This window comes from Salvelinus fontinalis, chromosome 27 (assembly GCF_029448725.1).
Source record: "Salvelinus fontinalis isolate EN_2023a chromosome 27, ASM2944872v1, whole genome shotgun sequence".
NCBI lineage: Eukaryota > Metazoa > Chordata > Actinopteri > Salmoniformes > Salmonidae > Salvelinus > Salvelinus fontinalis.
Window position 1 is genome coordinate 5190047 of NC_074691.1, and position 21760 is coordinate 5211806.

General features: G+C 43.5%; 1 protein-coding gene across 4 annotated transcripts in view; it reads left to right on the forward strand.

Annotated features, from left to right (window-relative positions):
• The window catches only part of LOC129824897 (protein sel-1 homolog 1-like), a 55020-nt gene extending 33881 nt beyond the window's left edge, over window positions 1-21139 (forward strand). The window contains exons 6-21 of one of the 4 annotated variants that reach the window (XM_055884450.1): window positions 580-742; window positions 1094-1147; window positions 1298-1357; window positions 1481-1562; window positions 1831-1985; window positions 2446-2502; window positions 2627-2695; window positions 3198-3275; window positions 6706-6768; window positions 7293-7380; window positions 7636-7784; window positions 8533-8698; window positions 17362-17436; window positions 17940-18112; window positions 18190-18318; window positions 18601-21139. In XM_055884450.1, the coding sequence (XP_055740425.1) occupies window positions 580-742; window positions 1094-1147; window positions 1298-1357; window positions 1481-1562; window positions 1831-1985; window positions 2446-2502; window positions 2627-2695; window positions 3198-3275; window positions 6706-6768; window positions 7293-7380; window positions 7636-7784; window positions 8533-8698; window positions 17362-17436; window positions 17940-18112; window positions 18190-18318; window positions 18601-18846 (1807 nt within the window). In that variant the 3' untranslated portion in view covers window positions 18847-21139. The other 3 variants (XM_055884451.1, XM_055884453.1, XM_055884452.1) reach the window with 3 other exon arrangements.
• Window positions 21140-21760: the final 621 nt, after the last annotated feature.

The following is a 21760-nucleotide window of genomic DNA, read 5'->3' on the forward strand; positions in this document are numbered from 1 at the left end:
CGTTTTTTGGCCTGGTGGTAGATTGGTCAACGTGCCCTTGAGCAGGGCATTGACCCTGGATGCTTCTGTGTGTCACTCTGAATGGGAGTCTGTTGGATGACTTGTATGGTGTAGTTGTTAAGCGGCTTCACTGCAAGTATATTGTATGTTTTGGATATTCAATAAAAAATAATATATCCACTTTGATTTTATGGGGTATTCTGTGTAGATCAGTGACACAAAATATACATTTAAGCAATTTTAAATTCAGGCTGTAAAAGGATGTGAAATACTTTCTGAAAGCTTTGATATGATTGCAGGGCTGCGTGTGTCTTGTCACTAATCTGGACCACGACACCTTTTTCCCGATTTGGGGCAGTCCTACTCCTTTCTTATTTTGTATCTGTATCTATCTTGGACAGGATCGACAGAGAGAAAGGAAGGAGGAAAGATATTGCTGGAGCAGTGGGTTGGATTGGAACCCTTGCTTGCAGCGGTACTTAGTACACGTGTTCTATAGGAGAGGCTTAGACCGCTAGACCATCCCAGGCTACATCCGCACACCTTTAACTTCTCAATCTTCATCTTATTCCTCACCAGGTTGTATGAGAAGCTAGTGAAGGTGGCGTGGAAAGGCCACCACAAGGCCATGGAGAAGGTGGCCTACGCCATGCTGTTTGGAGACTATATGACCCAGAATATCCCCAAGGCCAAGGAGTTGTTTGAGAAGCTGGCCCTGGAGGGCTCACCCAAAGCTCAGATGGTAATGGAACATTCCTATTTAAACTTAATGGATCCAGGGTAGACATTTTAAACATGCTCTGTTGATGCTTAGGGCTACAGCCAGACAGCTTTTGTCTTAAAATGACGGATTGAGTTGATAGTTTTTCAATGGGAGTTGTCCGTTGATGAACAGAGATGAATGCCCTTCAAAAATAAGCACAGTATGTCCGTCATCTTACGTATGAAATTTGTTTTAAAGTATATGACTCGAATAGAAATGTGGACTGACAAAAACTAACAGTTGATGTATGCATATACTATTTAATCTATGTCCATGCATCTCTGTGTGGTCGTAGGTATTCTAACGCTCCACCCCGGTATCTTCCAACAGGCACTTGGTTTCTTGTACGGTGCTGGGTTAGGAATGAACTCCAGTCAAGCAAAGGTACCGACATCCAGCCTCTCCTTCTTTCCATGTCGCCTATATACTGATGAAAAGCTGTATTTGTTCAGAGGTAGCTTTCTTAGATAATGTGGAGTTACCTCCTTAACCAGGAATGTAAAGTAAATGCATAAGTCCTCAACTCTGTTTCAGGCGTTGGTTTACTACACCTTCGGGGCTTTGGGTGGAAACCTGGTGGCTCATATGATCCTGGTGAGCTACTTCTGCTTTTTGTAGATTTGAATAGAGAAGCCTTATAATGTGTATTGTTTCTCTCTTATGGATATACTGTATGACGATTGACCTGTTCTCCCTTTGCTACCATTCTCTCTTTAGGGATACCGATACTGGGGTGGTGTGGGTGTGCCCCAGAGCTGCGAATCAGCACTGACACACTACAGACTGGTGGCCAATCATGGTACGAAGCCACCTGCTACCAACCAATTGAACACTTTCACTATCTCAGATGACAGTTTGTCAGTGTTTCGAATGGAGAACGCCTGCATCTGAACAGCCCGAAACGAGCATGTGCTGTAGAGTTTAAAAAGTAGACGTTCCAGAATCTCAGCAAACTGATCAAACAAAAGCGAAGGCTGCAACTCAACTGTGTTTCAAAAAAAATATCAATTTTATTCACAGAGCAATTTATGACGGGAAACATTGTCTTTCTCTCACCAACTCTCCAGTGGCCAGTGACGTGTCCCTAACTGGGGGCAGTGCGGTGCAGAGGGTGCGTCTGCTGGACGAGGTGGAGAACCCGGGCTCTACCAGCGGCATGCTGGAGGAAGACCTGATCCAGTACTACCAGTTCCTGGCTGAGAAAGGAGATGTACAGGCCCAGGTTAGGGTTCAGATGGGAAAGACTGCTCAGAGTGATTTTCTTTGAATGGGAAATCATTTGGAATTCTTTGGCGATGGGGAAAAAGCAATCGGTGTAAACGTGAAGCACTAAAACTAAGTTGAAAGTATGTAGAAAAGATAAAAGCCTTGATATATTTGTTTCGTAATGTCATCTTTGAGAACTAACAATCACCAAAGTTAAAGCGAGACAGTCAGGGGCATTCGGGGCATTATACCGATTATACACTTCCTCGCACTTGCAGGAGTTAAACAAGTCCCTTTCTGAGTCTTGATTTTCACGTTTCTCTGGCGTGCACGGCTGTAGTATGATCATGAGTAAGCGTGTAACGATTGAAAGGGTGGATTCTGGTCAAAAGTAGTGCACTATATAGGGAATATGGTGCCATTTGGGACTCATACGTCATGTTTCGTGCCATGACCCCATGCTTTGTCCACGACAGGTGGGACTGGGCCAGCTGCATCTGTACGGTGGTCGGGGGGTGGAGCAGAACCACCAGGTAAACTCTCGCTAACCCATTTTCAAATTATTCAAACACTAGCTCTATGTCGTGCTCACTCTTGTATTCAATGTGAAGTTGTTGTGTGGAGTTGGTCACAAATTAAATGTTTGTTTGTCGACAGCGGGCCTATGATTACTTCAACCAGGCAGCGAATGCGGGGAACACACATGCCATGGCCTTCCTTGGGAAGGTAAGATTATTACATGATCTTATAGGCCTGTAGCACTGTGTAGAAATCTAATCTAAATCTATTCTATTTTCCTCTCTGTCTCGCTCTGTCTGTCTCTCGCTCTATCTGTCTCTCGCTCTCTCTCTCGCTCGCTCTCTGTCGCCCGCTCGCTCTCTGTCGCCCGCTCGCTCTCTGTCGCGCGCTCTCTGTCGCTCGCTCGCTCGCTCTCTGTCTCTCGCTCGCTCGCTCTCTGTCTCTGGCTCGCTCACTCTCTGTCTCTCGCTCGCTCGCTCTCTGTCTCTGGCTCGCTCACTCTCTGTCTCTCGCTCGCTCACTCTCTGTCTCTCGCTCGCTCACTCTCTGTCTCTCGCTCGCTCACTCTCTGTCTCTCACTCGCTCGATCGCTTTCTGTCTCGCTCGCTCTCTGTCTCGCTCGCTCTCTGTCTCGCTCGCTCTCTGTCTCGCTCGCTCTCTGTCTCGCTCGCTCTCTCTCGCTCGCTCTCTGTCTCTGTCTCTCTGTCAGATGTACTCGGATGGCAGTGAGTACTTGTCTCAGAACAATGAGACGGCCCTGCAGTACTTCAAGAAGGCCTCTGACCTGGTGAGTGTCCAAATCTTAGAAATAGAATCACTGGTGTGGACATCATATTTCTGTGGTCCAACCATGGATTGTTATACATCCATAATGATATATGTATAACTCTGTGTTTTCTTAATATTTCCTTTTATCAAACTATTCACTTCTTTGGGTATCTTATACATAGGCCACAGTGCCTGTAAGAATTACCTATATAAGAAACCACTGTTCATAGTGGTCAAAAACTGCTGGGACAGAAACATTCCTATACATCGCTTTTCAATGACCACATGGTTTTTCAGGATCGATCAGTTACAGTTGAAGTCGGATGTTTACATACACCTTAGCCAAATATATTTAAACTCAGTTTTTCACAATTCCTGACATTTCATCCTAGTAAAAATTCCCTGTCTTAGGTCAGTTAGGATCACCACTTTATTTTAAGAATGTGAAATGTCAGAATAATAGTTGAGAGAGTGATTTATTTCAACTTTTATTTCTTTCATCACATTCCCAATGGGTCAGACGTTTACATACACTCAATTAGTATTTGGTAGCATTGCCTTTAAATTGTTTAACTTGGGTCAAACGTTTTGGGTAGCCTTCCACAAGCTTCTCACAAATTTGACCCATTCCTCCTGACAGAGCTGATGTAACTGAGTCAGGTTTGTAGGCCTCCTTGCTCGCACACGCTTTTTCAGTTCTGCCCACACATTTTCTATAGGATTGAGGTCAGGGCTTTGTGATGGCCACTCCAATACCTTGACTTTGTTGTCCTTAAGCCATTTTGTCACAACTTTGGAAGTTTGCTTGGGGTCATTGTCCATTTGGAAGACCCATTTGCGACCAAGCTTTAACTTCCTGACTGATGTCTTGAGATGTTGCTTCAATATATCCACATAATTTTCCTCCCTCATGATGCCATCTCTTTTGTGAAGTGCACCAGTCCCTCCTGCAGCAAAGCACCCCCACAACATGATGCTGCCACCCCCGTGCTTCACGGTTGGGATGGTGTTCTTCGGCTTGCAAGCCTTCCCCTTTTTCCTCCAAACATAACGATGGTCATTATGGTCAAACAGTTCTATTTTTGTTTCATCAGACCAGAGGACATTTCTCAAAAAAGTACGATCTTTGTCCCCATGTGCAGTTGCAAACCGTAGTCTGGCTTTTTTATGGCGGTTTTGGAGCAGTGGCTTCTTCCTTGCTGAGCGGCCTTTCAGGTTATGTCGATTTACGACTCGTTTTACTGTGGATATAGCTACTTTTGTACCTGTTTCCTCCAGCATGTTCACAAGTTCCTTTGCTGTTGTTCTGGGATTGATTTGCACTTTTCGCACCAAAGTATGTTCATCTCTAGGAGACAGAACATGTCTCCTTCCTGAGCGGTATGACGGCTGCGTGGTCCCATGGTGTTAATACTTGCGTACTATTGCCTGTACAGATGAACGTGGTACCTTCAAGCGTTTGGAAATTGCTCCCAAGGATGAACCAGGTCTACAATTTTTGTTCTGAGGTCTTGGCTGATTTCTTGATTTTCCCATGAAGAGGCACTGAATTTGAAGGTAGGCCTTGAAATACATCCACAGGTACACCTCCAATTGACGTCAATTAGCCTATCAGAAGCTTTTAAAGCCATGACATCATTTTCTGGAATTTTCCAAGCTGTTTAAAGGCACAGTCAACTTAGTGTATGTAAATGTTACGGCTCTCGTTGGTAGGAAGAGTGGACCAAAGCGCAGCGTGGAAAGTGTTCATGATTCTTTTATGCAGGCTCTGGACCGGGGACCGTCGCTGCAGGCTCCGAGCCATGGATCTTCACTGCAGGCTTCGGGCCATGGATTATCACTACAGGCCCCGGGCCATGGATCATCACTGGAGGCTTCGTGCCATGGATTATCACTGGAGGCTTCGTGCCATGGATTATCGCTACAGGCTCCGGGCCATGGATCATCACTGGAGGCTTCGGGCCATGGATCATCACTGGAGGCTTCGGGCCATGGATCATCACTGGAGGCTTCGTACGTGGAGCCGGAACAGGTCTCACCGGACTGAGGAGACGTACTGGAAGCCTGGTACGTGGAGCTGCCACAACGCGTCCTGGTTGGATACCCACTTTAGCTCGATGAGTGTGGAGAGCTGGCACAGGACGCACTGGGCTAAGAAGGCGCACTGGAGGCATAGTGCGTAGAGCCGGCGCAGGATATACTGGGTCGTGGAGGCGCACTGGAGGTCTGGCTGAATACCCCCTGTAGCGCACATCGCGTCCTGGCTGAATACCCCCTGTAGCACGGCAAGTGCGGGGAGCTAGCACAGGCCGCACTGGGTTGTGCTTGCGAACTATGGATACCTTGCGTAGAGCTGGCGCTGGATATCCTGGGCCGAAGAGACGCACCGGAGGCCAGGAGCCCTGAGCTGGCACAATCCGTCCTGGCTGAATGCCCACTCTCGCACGGCAACTGCGGGGAGCTGGCAGAGAGCGCACCGGGCTGTGAATGTGCACTGTGCCTGACCGGTCACACGCTCCCCACGGTAAGCACGGGGAGTTGGCTCAGGTCTAAACCCTGACTCCGCCAATCTCCCCGTGTGCCCTCCCCCCCCCCAAAAAAAACTTTTGGGAGCTGCCTCTCGTGCTTCCTTCGTTGCCATGACTCCTGGTCTCGTCGCCGCTCCTCCCTCGCTGCTTCCGCCTGTTTCCACGGCAGGCTCTCATGCCCTGCCATTACCTCCTCCCATGTCCATAATGTCCTCCACTCCGGGGCACGCTGCTTGGTCCGTTGGTGGTGGGATCTTCTGTTACGGCTCTCGTTGGTGGTAGGAAGAGTGGACCAAAGCGCAGCGTGGAAAGTGTTCATGATTCTTTTATTTTAAAAAACACTCAAACGAAATAACAAACGTGAAAACGAAAGCGCACAGTTCTGTCAGGCAGAAACAATAAACAGAAAACAAGATCCCACAAAACCCAAAAGGAAAATGACAACTTATGTATGATCCCCAATCAGAGACAACGATAGACAGCTGCCTCTGATTGGGAACCACACTCGGCTAAAAACAAAGAAATATTAAACATAGACTTTCCCACCCGAGTCACACCCTGACCTAACCAAACATAGAGAATAATAAGGATCTCTAAGGTCAGGGCGTGACAGCAAACTTCTGACCCACTGGAATGGTGATACAGTGAATTATAAGTGAAATAATCTGTCTGTAAACAATTGTTGGAAAAATTACTTGTGTCATGCACAAAGTAGATGTCCTAACTGACTTGCCAAAACTATAGTTTGTTAACAAGACATTTGTGGAGTGGTTGAAAAACGAGTTTTAATGACTCCAACCTAAGTGTATGTAAACTTCCGACTTCAACTGTATATATTATTAGTCAAATTAACCGGTATAGATGTGGTTTTCAAGAGTGTCTCTCTTTTTGGTGTCCTTTCCAACTGTTCTTGTCCCCTAGGGTAACCCTGTTGGGCAGAGTGGACTGGGCATGGCGTATTTGTACGGGAGGGGCGTTCCAGTGGTGAGTGACTGCAACTGTCCACCATCACCCAGTGCCACCTGGCACCTACACTACAAGAGCTTGGCAGGTAGCCTGGCGGGTAGGAGTGTTGTGCCAGTAACCGAAAGGTTGCTGGATCAAATCCCAGAGCTGACCAGGTAAAAATCTGTCCCTCTGCTCCTGAGCAAGGCAGTTAACCCACTGTTCCCCAGGCACCAATGACGTGGATGTTGATTAAGGCAGCGCCCCGCACCTCTCTGATTCAGAGGGGTTGAGTTAAATTCGGAGGACACATTTCAGTTGAATGCATTGTTGTACAACCGACTAGGTATCCCCCTTTCCCAAAACATATCTATTTGAGATAAATATTTGGCACATGCAATAGGGTTTAGCTGCATGCCTGTATGATTCAAACTGTAGTTACATTCCAAAAGTGAGCTTTTGTAGAGATTGGCATAGGCAATTGAATTCAGCAGCTGTGTAGGCTGTCTGTATTTCCTGTATGATTTACACAATAGGTTATGTTTTGTGTGTGTGTCCTACAGAATTACGAGTTGGCGCTGAAATACTTCCAGAAGGCAGCAGAGCAGGGCTGGGTAGACGGACAGCTTCAGCTGGGCACAATGTACTACAGTGAGTGTGTGCGCATGCGTTGTGGGCCTGTGTGTTTAGAGACCCCCTGTTATTTCTGTTGGTTAGTGTAAAACAACCTTGTCCCTTTAGTTTCCTGGGGAACAGTCCAATGTTAGTTGCCCACCAACATTCTGCTCCCAACTCTGCAGTCTCAACCGCTCTTTTTTTCTCTTGCACACCACCTCTCCCTCTCCTTCTCTGTGTTGGGGATCTCTCACTCACTTTTGTCTCTCCATTCCCCCTCGTCCTCCCCAGATGGGATCGGGGTGAAGTGTGACTACAAGCAGGCCCTCAAGTTCTTCAACCTGGCCTCGCAGGCGGGCCACATCCTGGCCTTCTACAACCTGGCCCAGATGCATGCCACGGGCACCGGCGTTATGCGCTCCTGCCACACCGCCGTGGAGGTGAGCTAGTTATCCATTAGCTCGCGTATTTACATAATTGGCTAGCTACAGCATTAATTAGTAATTAGCTATAGCTGCTGTATTGAATTGGCTAGCTATAGCATTAGCCATCAACTAGCCGTTAACTAGCTGCTATGGAATTGTATAGCTATAGGATTAGCCATTAGCTAGTTCAGTACCCCAGCGCGTCACAGTTCATTAGCCTTTAATTACACACCACTGCCAAACTAGCCACCTGGGAGCTAGCCTCTAGACAGCATTTTCCATTAGCCAGCAATTAGCTTTCTGTTACCTGTGCATTAAACCATCAATAAACCATCCGTTAGCCTGAGATTAACCTTCATCCGTTAGATCTATGCATGAATAACCAAATATCTGGCTAGGAATCTAGCTAGGAATAGCTAGGAATAAAACATGGCCATCCGTTTAGCAATTTAGTAGCGTGTTAATTGCCCTCCATTAAATGCCATTCAGCCATGTATTAGCTAAGCATTTAGCCATTTGCTACTCATTGTCAGTCATTGTTTGCCAATCCATACTTATTCATTCCTTAGCCATTGATCCACAACTGGGGTCAGATATATTTTTATCCTCCCAATGGTTAAATTTAAAATCAGGGGTTGTGCAATCTGATCCTAAGTCTGTGGTTAGGGGTGACTTCTACCTCGAATTCTCTGAACAGAACCTTTTGTTCATGTTTCTGTGTGTATATCTGTCTGTCTTATTGTGTGTGTGTGTCTGTGAGCAGCTCTTCAAGAATGTGTGTGAGCGTGGGCGCTGGTCGGAGAGGCTTATGGCAGCCTACCGCAGCTTCAAGGATGGCGACATGGACGTGTCGCTGGTGCAGTACCTACTGCTGGCCGAGCAGGGCTATGAAGTGGCCCAGAGCAATGTAGCCTTCATCTTGGACCAGAGTAAGAACACATAAACAGTGCATGTACAGTTTTTCAACCACTGCACAAATTTCTTGTTAACAAACTACAGTTTTGGCAAGTCAGCTAGGACATCTACTTTGTGCATGACACAAGTAATTTTTCCAACAATTCTTTACAGACAGATTATTTCACTTATAATTCACTGTATCACAATTCCAGTGGGTCTGAAGTTTACATACACTAAGTTAACTGTGCCTTTAACCTCTCTAGGGTATGGCCAAAAGCCAGTAAAAATGCAGCATGCCAAATTCAAATAAATCAATCTTTCATGAAATCACACATGAAAGACACCAAATTTAAAGCTACACATGTTGTAAATCCAGCCAACATGTCTGATTTCAAAAAGGATTTACGGCGAAAGCACACCAAACGATTATGTTAGGTCAGTACATAACCACAGAAAAACACAGCCATTTTCCCAGCCAAAGATAGGAGTCACAAAAAGCAGAAATAGAGATAGAATTAATCACTAACCTTTGATGATCTTCATCAGATGACACTCATAGGACATCATGTTACACAATACATGTATGTTTTGTTCGATAATGTGCATATTTATATAAAAAAATCTCAGTTTACATTGGCGCCATGTTCAGAAATGCCTCCAAAATATCCGGAGAAATTGCAGAGAGCCACATCAAATAACAGAAATACTCATCATAAACTTTGATGAAAGATACATGTTTTACATAGAATTAAAGATACACTTGTTCTTAATGCAACCGCTGTGTCAGATTTTTAAAAAACTTTACGGAAAAAGCACACCATGCAATAATCTGAGACGGCGCTCAGAGACGGCGCTCATTTCTCCGCCATGTTGGAGTCAACAGAAATACAAAATTCCATCATACATATTCCCTTACCTTTGATGATCTTCATCAGAATACACTCCCAGGAATCCTAGTTCCACAATAAATTGTTGTTTTGTTCGATAATAGCATAACTACGATCGGACGGGGCCTTCCCTCTACTCTGCCACCGAAACGGTGAGCTCTTTGAAAATCAATTGTTTCTACCTGTTCGTCCGTCATTTTGAGATTACATTTCATGAACACCTTGACTTTTTCCTCCGTTGACTGATGGTTTTCATCCTCCTTTATTCCCATTATAACAATATTATTTTTCATACTTCTGCACTTTAGAGCAAGTCATTCGGCTTTCATTGTTTTATCATACCGTCATTTTAGGGAGTCCACGGTAGTTTTCAATATTTTATTTTCCACTCGTATTTCTTCCATTATTTTATTACTGTATTCCATTCCTGTTTTTAAGGCCTCAACCTCTCCCAGACAACAGACAATAGATCCATTTTTTTTTAAACTGCTCTCTCATGCTTGTGAGCAATGCTCTCTTCTGGAGACATAGTTATAAAAACGTCCCCCTCAAATGTTAAATTAGGCATTTTAGACGGCTGCTTCCCTCCCGTTTCGCTCGCAGAACTCGAGTAAAGGGTTTCTCTTGTTCGCTTCGATGTATCCGTTTCTTTTTCGAGCACATCAAAATGATGATCAATAAATAGTTCCAGATTCTCTATATCAGTGGTTCCCAAACTTTTTATAGTCCCGTACCCCTTCAAACATTCAACCTCCAGCTGCGTACCCCCTCTAGCACCAGGGTCGGCGCACTCTCAAATGTTGTTTTTTTGCCATCATTGTAAGCCTGCCACACACACACACACTATACGATACATTTATTGACTTCTTTGGGGTAGGGGGCAGTATTTCCACGTCCGGATGAAAAGCGTGCCCAGAGTAAACGGCCTGCTACTCAGCCATAATAGCTAGAATATGCATATTGGCAAATCGCGCTGTTAAGACGCTGATGCCTTTTGAAACCACGTACATTTGTGAGAGTGGATTATTGGCCCTCACTAGCATGAAAACTAAATACAGGCACAGACTGTGTGTGGGAAATGATTTAAGATGGACTCTCTTCAATACAACCCAACATTGCAGAGTTATGTGCATCCTTTCAAGCACACCCTTCTCATTAACCTGTAGTGAGTTATTGAGCCATCTTATATGTAAGATGGCTAAATAAAGATAACAATTATTGATTATTATATTATTATTTGTGCCCTGGTCCTGTAAGAGCTCTTTGTCACTTCCCACGAGCCGGGTTGTGACAAAAACTCACACTCATTCTTATGTTTAATCTCTCTAGGGTACATGGGACTGTAGCGTCCCACCTCTTCAACAGCCAGTGAAACTGCAGGGCACCAAATTCAAAACAACAGAAATCCCATAATTAAAATTCCTCAAACATACATGTATTTTACACCATTTTAAAGATACACTTGTTGTCAATCCAGCCACAGTGTCCGATTTCAAAAGGGCTTTACGACGAAAGCAAACCAAACGATTATGTTAGGTGAGTGCCTATTCACAGAATAACATTTTTCCAGCCAAAGAGAGGAGTAACAAAAAGCAGAAATAGAGATAAAATTAAGCACTAACCTTTGGTGATCTTCATCAGATGACACTCATAGGACTTCATGTTACACAATACATGTATGTTTTGTTCGGTAGGTCATATTTATATCCAAAAATCTGAGTTTACATTGGCGCGTTACGTTCAGTAGTTCCAAAACATCCGGTGATTTTGCAGAGAGCCACATCAATTTACAGAAATACTCATTATAAATGTTATGCATGAAATTTTAGATGCCCTTCTCCTTAATGCAACCGCTGTGTCCGATTTCAAACAAGCTTTACGGAAAAAGCAAATCATGCAATAATCTGAGGTCGGCGCTCAGAGCCCAATCAAGACAAAAATATATCCGCCATATTGTGCAGTCAATAGAAGTCAGAAATAACATTATAAACATTCACTTACCTTTGATGATCTTCATCAGAATGCACTCCAAGGAATCACAGTTCCACAATAAATATTTGTTTTGTTCGATAATGTCCATCATTTATGTCCAAATTCCTCCTTGTTGTTTTAGCGTTCAGTACACTTTCCAAACTCACGACGCGCGGGCAAGTCCAGCGGAAAGTACGGGCGAAAAGTTGAAAAAGTTATATTACAGTCCGTAAAAACATGACAAACGAAGTATTGAATCAATCTTTAGGATGTTGTTAACATAATTCAATAATGTTCCATGATGGAAAGACCTGTGTGTTGTCCTTGTTAATGCAGACAGAAAACAGCTCCAACTTCTTAATCATAGCCTCAATTTTGTCCCGCACATTGAATATAGTTGCGGAGAGTCCCTGTAATCCTAGATTCAGATCATTCAGGCAAGAAAAAGCATCACCCAGATAGGCCAATCGTGTGAAAAACTCGTCGTCATCATGCAAGCGGTCAGACAAGTGAAAATTACGGTCAGGAAAAAAAAACGTTAAGCTCGTCTCTCAATTCAAAGAAATAGGTCAATACCTTGCCCCTTGATAACCAGCGCACTTCTGTATGTTGTGAAAGCGTTACATGGTCGCTGCCCATATCATAATGCAGAAAATACACGAGAGTTCAGGGGCCTTGCTTTAACAAAGTTAACCATTTTCACTGTACTGTCCAAAACGTCTTTCAAGTTGTCATGCATTCCCTTGGCAGCAAGAGCCTCTCAGTGGATGCTGCAGTGTACCCAAGTGGCGTCAGGAGCAACTGCTTGCTCGTGCGTTACCACTCCACTATGTCTCCCTGTCGGGGCTTTTGTGCCATCAGTACAGATACCAACATATCTTGACCACCAAAGTCCATTTGATGTCACAAAGCTATCCAGTACTTTAAAAATATCCTTTCATGTTGTCAAGGTTTCCAGTAGTTTGCAGAAGAGGATGTCTTCCTTAATTGACCCCCCATTAACGTAACGGACTTATACCAGGAGCTGTGCCAGGCCCGCCACGTCTGACTCATCCAGCTGTAACGCATATAATTCATTGGCTTGTAAGCGAAGGAGTAATTATTTCAAAACATCTTCTGTCACTGATGCGTCGTGAAACAGTGTTGTTTGATGAAGGCATCGTCTGTATAGTTTTTTGTGGCCTTTTCCCCCAGCATTGTCTACCTGTATTGGACATTGTAGTGTTATTTCACTGAACACTAGATGTTTTAATTTTATTTTTGGCAGTGAAACGAAGCTACTCGGGCGAGGAAAAAAACTCACCCAATTAGTATAGCCCCATTTTTAAAAATGTGAATCACATTTTTATTTGGCGTACCCCTGGGGAATTGCGCATAGCCCAGTTTGGGAATACCTGCTATATATTATCCAGAAGGTTTGTTTCGTAGTTATCAGCTAATCCTCAAGTTTTGTGATTAATTCATGGGACAAGCTGTGCCTACCAAGCTGCCACCTGCCACGTCATCATTGAGCTCTTATACTAACAACACTGCAGAATTTCACTCAAACATCCCCATCCCTGGAAAATAGTGTCAATTTCTTTAGCATTCACTACCCTTAGACACGGCTTAGATGTATCTCGCCAGGGAGTCTAACAATTCACTCCCATAGTATATGACTGGTCCTCTCTTTTCCATAACAGTGTAAAATTATCCTGGTATCGTTACTGGGCCAATGTGCAACGACATAGGTAATAGCTGTTTCGCCTTAGATTGTTCCTGTTACCCCTCTCACTCTGGGTTTGCCGGATGCCGGGAGAACGCCACCTGCCCCAATGCATAGTGCTAACGTTATAGTTTGGTGGAGGAGGAATAATGGTCTGGGACTGTTTTTCATGGTTCGGGCTCCTTAGTTCCAGTGAAGGGAAATCTTAACGCTACAGTATACAATGACATTCTAGACGATTCTGTGCTCCCAACAGTTTAGGAAAAGCCCATTCCTGTTTCAGCATGACAGTGCCCCTGTGCACAAAGCGAGGTCCATACAGAAATGGTTTGTCAAGATCGGTGTGGAAGAACTTGACTGGCCTCCACAGAGCCCTGACCTCAACCCAATCGAACATCTTTGGGATGAATTACAACGCCGACTGCAAGCCAGGTGTAATAGCCCAACATCAGTGCCCGACCTCACTAATGCTCTTGTGGCTGAATGGAAGCAATTCCCCGTAATCAATGTTCCAACATCCAGAAGAGTAGAGGCTCCTATAGCAGCAAAGGGGGGACCAACTCCATATTAATGCCCATGGTTTTGGCATGAGATGTTTGACGAGCAAGTGACACATACTTTTGGTCATGCAGTGTGGATATCGACCCTGACATGAGCATGTTTTCAATAGATTCCTTTTGTTGTACAATATTCCATATAAGGCATCCAGACCTTATGAAAGTTGCACAGTATACCCTTAATCTTGTAATAAATCAAATCTAGTTATACATAACTTGACATTTCTTCCATCCATTGTGGGAGGATAACCAACCTTCCAATTAATTGCAATGCGTTTCTTAGCTGCTATAAATGCTAGGTTACACAGTTTCTTCTGATAAGTCTCCAGTATCTACATTTCCAACCAAACAAAAACAAGGAGAAGGGAGAACCTGTAGACATATTGAGATAAAAGAACAGACTCTTTGCCAGAATTCAGCCAGCCTTCATAGGACCATAACATATGCAAATGTGTTCCCTTATGTGTTGTACACCTCCAGCAGAGGTATTACATTTCTCAGTGCATGATATTCAGTTTCACTGGCATATAGTACATTCTATGGATGGTCTTAAACTGCAGTAATTTATGTCTGAGATTATATGAACATGACTGGCCATTCTAACATGTCTGTATCCATTCATCATCATCATTAGTGTCTCACAGGTCTTCGTCACATTTTTGTTTTACATGTTTTGTGTCACCGAGAAAAGCCTCTATCAACCCTTGATACAGTTTTGAAATCAACTTTAGAAGTTTGTCACACTGCCTTAAAATAGTTTCAGTCTTCGAAGCTTCTTGCTTGTCCAGTGTTTGCTGCACAGAGAGAATAAAGTGTTGTATCTGCAAAGGTTCACTTCTGCGCCGTCAGAGACTGGTCTTCCCTGGTTCTCTGACCCTGCTGTGACCCCTGTCACCATCTGATCCTGTTCAGATGAGGCATGACAAAGAAATACTTTGGTGTACATTTATGCATTATATTATCCAAGAATATAATCAATGGTTCAGTAATTGAAATGACAATTTTCCCCAGATCCCAGACTGTACCTATCAACTCAAGATGGAACTTTGCATCCATTCACTTATTATAATTTTTATATACTGCAAAATTCACCTGAGCTCCGTAGACTGGTCTTCCCTGGCTGTCTGACCCTGCTGAGACACCTGTCACCATCTGATCCTGCTAAGACATGATGAGCATAGTGTTGTGTACTAACAGTGCACCATGACAGTGAAGCGTGTAGAGCTGTTTATACAGTGTCAGTGTGAAAGGTAGGGAAATAGCTAGGTAAACTGACAGATCAATAACATTACATTGGTATACTGAAAAATAAACACTCACATTGCGCTGAAAAAACGTCAGAATATCGGTCTTCAGTACGTTTGGCCGCTGGTTTCATCGTTTGATTCAGGTTAGTGAGCTAGCTAGCTAACGTTGGACAACTTTTGGCTAGCTTTAGCTAATGGTACATCAAATTTACTTCTGTTAAAATGGGACAAAACAAAGGCTAGAAAACATTTCCATACACACAACAGCTGTTAGATACTGCTTACTGACAGATAGCTAAAGCTGAACTGGCTGTGTTGGCTACTAGCTAGCTAACCAGCTGCTAGTAGTTCATTCACTCCAGTCGAGAGGAGATTAAACATTACATTAGCTAACGTAACATGTCAGTTACACTACTAGCTCAGTACTGGGAATAAATACATTTTTTTCTGTCAAACAGCAGTTACCTTGCCAGGTAGATCAGTGAACTAAAGAGTAGCCAGTTTCTGCTCTGCTTACTTTTACAACTTGGAGAATTAGTGCAACACACACAGACAGCAGCTGCCTCTGTTAATCTCGCCCATATCCCGGTCCTATGCTCCAGCCTTTCAGAAGCTTTGCCTTCACCGCACGTGGTGTGGTGTCTGTGCAGTCCTAAAATCCAGCCGGCTGAACCCGGAAAACAGCCTACCCAGGCCGCCCTGAGGCGTCCGCATGGTCCTAAAACACTGGTGCTTCGTTTTGTATCACAGTGCAATAATAAAACTGGGGGTGACAAAAAGGCCATTTCAGAATGTGAGGGGGGTCATGTCCCCCCTGTCCATAGTGAAAGTTTCTCCCCAGGACCATATTATATTTCAAAACACGAGCTTTGATAACAAAATAGATCAGTTGGTGTAGCACTTGAGGCATAACTGATCGTAAATAATTTGCAAATAATTGTTATTTTTATTTTACTGATGGTACCTGCATCTGATGTTCATGGTGCTTTCAAGACAACTGGGAAACCGGGGGAAAAAACAAGGTCGTGATGTCAGTGATCTTCAGGTTGGAAAGTCAGAGCTCTAGAAAGATGCTAGTGTTTCCGACTTGGAATTCCGAGTTGGATGACCGTTGAACTATTTTTCCCAGACTGACTTCCCAGTTGTCTTGAACGCACTGATGTCTGAGATTTCCAAGTTCCCAGTTGTTTTGAACACGGCATTAGTCTCAGCGGAGGGAGGGAGAGAGCAACAGAGGCTTCGCCTCTCAGAGGGGACACTGTTTTCCACCTTATGGCAAAACTCGAGTCACACCGCATCTGCCTCATGCACAAATTCATGTTGTTCCTATGACCAGAGAAAGTTAAATATTCCTCTATAAAAATTGGCACTCCGGTCTATTGATACACTTGGCTACTCATTCATTGCAGCTGCCGCACGAGTGGAAGTAGGGAGAAGTGTTTTTATGTTTTGTAATGGTGTTGAGCAAAAACAGTGTTGACAGTGCTGAATAAAAACGTAAGAACTCACTCAAACACCAGCTCTTTGCTGTGTTATTTGAGTGTCTCTGTTCATGGTTTTTAAAGGTATGAAGTCTCACGTAGGCTAGTATCAACATTTGCTTTTGCCGGTGTCGTGGAAGCGGTGATATGAGCTATCACTCGAGTTAGTCTTTTTAGACACATTTAAATGTGGGAACACTTTGCCTACCCGGTGCGCAGGGCTTCTGAATCAAGTGCACATACCGCCAACAGCGCAACACAAATAATAAAAATGGAGAACAATCCTTTATTTATGTATTTTCCACAGAAACGTCTGGTGATCGACTAGGAATGCCTTTAGCGATCGACCGGTTCGTGACCACTGAATTATAGAATTGTATCTATTATTTGCAAACGTCATGAAATGAGCAGCAGCAGTACAGATATATTGATAGACCATCACATTAGACGGCACATTCCTCACTCGTTAGAAGCACAATTAAAAGGGCCAGACACTCAATTAAAGGGGAATTACACTTAAAAACCCAAATGTTTGTTTTTCACACCCCATAACAATAGTGTTCTGTGATTTAAGCATTGACATTGACTCAGAACATCTAATTTAGTTGTTTCTCTATGAACAAAAAAGATCTAAAACCATTGAAAAAGGAAAATATAAAACTGATTTTATAGGGACCCCTTGGAGTTGTTTATTAACCATTATTTTACCATGTATATGAACAGTGCACTATTGGAACAACAAATATTGAGGTTCTGTTCGGAATGAAACAATTGGATAATCATTTGGGTTCCAACCCCTGTTCTGAACCTTGTGTGTGTGTGTGTGTGTGTTTGTTTCTATTTCAAGCAGAGGCCCGGATCTTCAGTGAGAACGAGACATACCCTCGAGCCCTCCTCCATTGGACCAGAGCAGCAGCACAGGGTTGGTCTAGCCTCCTTCATAAATCACCCTCCCCTCTTATTGCTGTGCTGAGCAACCATCTTGTTTTTGTACCCTTAAGTTATTGTTAGGCAAGGATAGGTAAGATAAAGCTGGGGTATTAAAACGTATGGTAATGACATGTGTACTGTATGTTCAACTGTGGTTAAACAAGGACTAGGATAAAGCTGGGGGACTACCTCTTCTACGGTTATGATACTGATGTGTGTACGGTTACGGTACTGACGTGGGTACTATATGTCTAACTGTGTCACCCAGGTTATACAGTGGCTAGAATAAAGCTGGGGGACTACCTCTTCTACGGTTATGATACTGATGTGTGTACGGTTACGGTACTGACGTGGGTACTATATGTCAACTGTGTTACCCAGGTTATACAGTGGCTAGGACAAAGCTGGGGGACTACCTCTTCTACGGTTATGATACTGATATGTGTACGGTTACGGTACTGACGTGGGTACTATATGTCTAACTGTGTTACCCAGGTTATACAGTGGCTAGGATAAAGCTTGGGGACTACCATTTCTACGGTTATGGTACTGATGTGGACTACGAGACTGCTGTCATCCACTGTAGGCTGGCCTCGGAGCAGCAGCACAGTGCTCAGGCCATGTTCAACCTGGGCTACATGCATGAGAAAGGCCTGGGCATCAAACAGGTGGGCAAACACACACATGCACACACATTAATATACGCACACAACCGTGTAACCCTCTATCTTTCCGCCTGGTGTAGGACATCCACCTGGCCAAGCGTTTCTATGACATGGCTGCCGAGGCCAGTCCCGACGCCCAGGTGCCCGTCTTCCTGGCTCTGTGTAAGCTGGGCCTGGTCTACACCCTGCAGTACATGCACGACCTCAACGTGAGTGTACAGTACAGAGCGCTTCCTGGACCCGGGTGACTCTGGGAGATTCAGTTTCCTCAGTCATTTCTATTTCAACTCGTGGGGGCCAGGCTCAATATTTGAGGCAAACTTAGGCTAGTTGTAGTTTACAACATTTGTACAGGATTCATAGGATTGTACTGTTTGTTAAATGTAATCAATGATCTCTCTTTCTGCTCCCTCTCCCTCTGACCTCCCTCTTTATTTCTTCCCCTCCCTCCCTGCATCATCTCCCTCCTCGCTCCATCCCCCCTCCACCAGATGACTGAGCTGGTCAGTCAGGTGGACCTTGACCAGCTCCTGGGCCCCGAGTGGGACCTCTACCTCATGACGGTCATCGCCCTGCTTCTGGGCACTATCATCGCCTACCGCCAGAGACAGCATCAGGCTGTGCCCCCGCGGCCCCCTCCTCTCCCGGCCCCAGACAGGCCCCCTCAGGAGCAGCCCCAACCTGAGGACCAGGTTCAGCCCGAGGTCCCACCCCAGGCCGAAGAGGAGCAGCAGTGAGCAATTGCTACTAGCATTAGAGCAATGACTGGAAGTCTATGGGAACAGCGAATATGCTAGCTGTTCCTGTAGACTTCCAATTATTGCGCTAACGCTAATTAGCATTGGCTCCCAAAATGACCTCTAACTTCCTGCATACTGGAAGTTAGACAAGAAAATGGTGTCCACAAGTTCATCTGACTGAGGAAGTAGATAAAGGGCTTCATTGCCAAAATCCCGAACTATCCCTTTAATTATCATCCAATCTGTAAATAAACAGTCTTGTTTTGTGTGCTCTGGTAGTGGTTACCAGATATTTTTTCAGACTTTTCTTTGCGGATTTTATGTAGGTGTTTAAGGTTACAACTTTCCTTATCAGCAAATACGATACCAGAAACAATACACACACCTTGCAAAACCAACAGCTTTGAGATTGGCAGCAATTGGAACTCGACACGTGAAGTTAGCTTCAAAATTATTTGTTCGGGAAGACGTTCTATAAGCAAACATTCTTTATCAAGCAAGTTTTTTTTTTCCCAGCATGCTTTTTTTGTGCAAATATTTCTTTAGCAAACGGGAACTTGTTTTGTTAGCGAACGTGCTTCGTTAGCACATTATGTTGAATTAATGAAAGAAACAAACTTGCTAATTTATTTGACATCCAGTTCAAAACGGAGCTGAGCTTTGGGCAGCCTTCTTGTTTGAGTGGAACAAGTCATGAAAGGTATTGTTGTCACTTGTCAGTCATTTGAGCTCTGCTATGGTATGGTCAGGCAAAAAGTTGGATTCGGCTCTCGTGTCTATATAATAAGGGAAATATTATGGGGATATTGCTGAATGCCGATCCCCACCATAGATGCTCTCTTACAGCCAATATCCTGAAAAAGTGCTAGGTTGAAGAAACCCTTCAGTGTCTACACTGTGCCTGATAGTGGTGCACACAGCTGAAAAATTAAAGGTACACTCAGCAGATTACATCATTAACCGAAGGACATTATACAACAGCAACAGCGGAACTCAAATCTGCCGCCAAGATTACCCTCATTAAGCAAAAGTAACAATTTGCATCGTCCCGTGTGGTACACACACATTGGGAATAGCCAATAATGTCAGTCGTGGCAGATTTGTAATTCTCTATGTTGTCTGTAAGTAGGAAGTTGCCCCATTCTGTATGATGATGTCATCTTGCTAAGTGTACCTTTAACCCTTTGTGCCTTTTTCTTCTTTTTTTTTACGGCAAATATAGAGAAGAAATGTATATTTTCTTGTCCACTGCACTCTGCACAATATATTACCGTAAAGAGTAGCATATCTTAAGAATTGTACTATTCTCTGTGTTTGTTTGTAGTCGGTCTACATTGCCACAGGATTATCTTATTGTAGGTGCATTTTCGGGTTGTTCCGTCTTCTAGTAATTGGTAGTACGTTTGTGGCACCATTGTTCATTGAATTTTCTCCTGTTTAAACTGTTTGGCTTGATAAGTCACACAGAGGTTTAACTGCGACAGGAACAGAGATGGCGGCTCTCGTAATCTCCGGTGACTGTGTAAGTTATCATTTTAGGACCAGTTACCCTTCGTGTCATGTGAAGACTCAATAGAAGAAAGCATTGACTTTTTCTATTGACTTTGTAACATACATGGATCCACTCTCATGGGCTGTATGTATAATTATTTCAGAGTAGGAGTGCTGATCTAATCTAGGATCAGTTTCGAGTTTTAGATTATAATTAATAAGACTATATTATGAATAGGAGGGACCTGATCCCAGATCTGCTCTCCTACTATAACACACTTGACACATTTGGCCAAAGATCTTCATATTTGAGCGTAAGGTGGCAATGGGAAACGCTGTGTGCCAAGGTAAAACATAATTACAGTACGTTAAGCAAGATGGGGTGGGGTATAATAACACTGATGTAAAAAGAAAACATTCACGCCCTTTGTGCTATTTCCTGGGCTGTGTTCATTGGAAAACGTTTTTAAAAATCCTAAATATGTGTAATATGACAAGTCCCTCTCTGTGTCAGTATGTTTTGATCCATTTGGTGCCCAATTTAATTTGCCAACAGAGGATATACCCTTTGCATAATGTAAAGAGGAATACACGTGTTTATATAGCAATACACTAACGTTCAATGTATGAAGCAGTATATTAGGAACAAAATGGGATGTTAAGAGAATGAGTCAGATTTTTCATGAGAAGTTTCAAATAAGACTTATCGCTCACCAAAACGCAACACTGATGTCCTCTGTACTCACTTTGGTTTGAATATGATATCAACACAAGTAATAAAATAACAGGCTACATACTATTTCTCTCTGTCTGCAATAATATACTGGTCCAGGTCGTTGAAAAAATTGCATTTCTCCATCAATGTTTATAGTTTATGAATAATAATCTATAGAGATTCACTACCGTTCAAAAGTTTGGGGTCACTCAGAAATGTCCTTGTTTTTGATAGAAAAGCAACATTTTTGTCCATTTAAAATAACATCAGATTGTTCAGAAATACAGCGTAGACATTGTTAATGTTGTAAATGACTATTGTAGCTGGAAACGGATGAATTTAAACTTTTCACAATTCCTGACATTTAATCCCATTAAAAATTCCAGTTAGCATCACCACTTTATTTTAAGAATGTGTAATTACAGAATAATAATACAGATAATAATTTATTTTATTTTTTATTTCGTTCATCACATTCCCAGTGGGTCAGAAGTTTACATACACTCAATTAGCATTTGGTAGAAGTGCCTTTAAATTGTTTAACTTGGGTCAAACGTTTCAGGTAGCCTTCCACAAGCTTCCCACAATAAGTTGGATGAATTTTGGCCCATTCCTCCTGACAGAGCTGGTGTAACTGAGTCAGGTTTGTAGGCCTCCTTGCTCACACACGCTTTTTCAGTTCTGCCCACACATTTTCTATAAGAT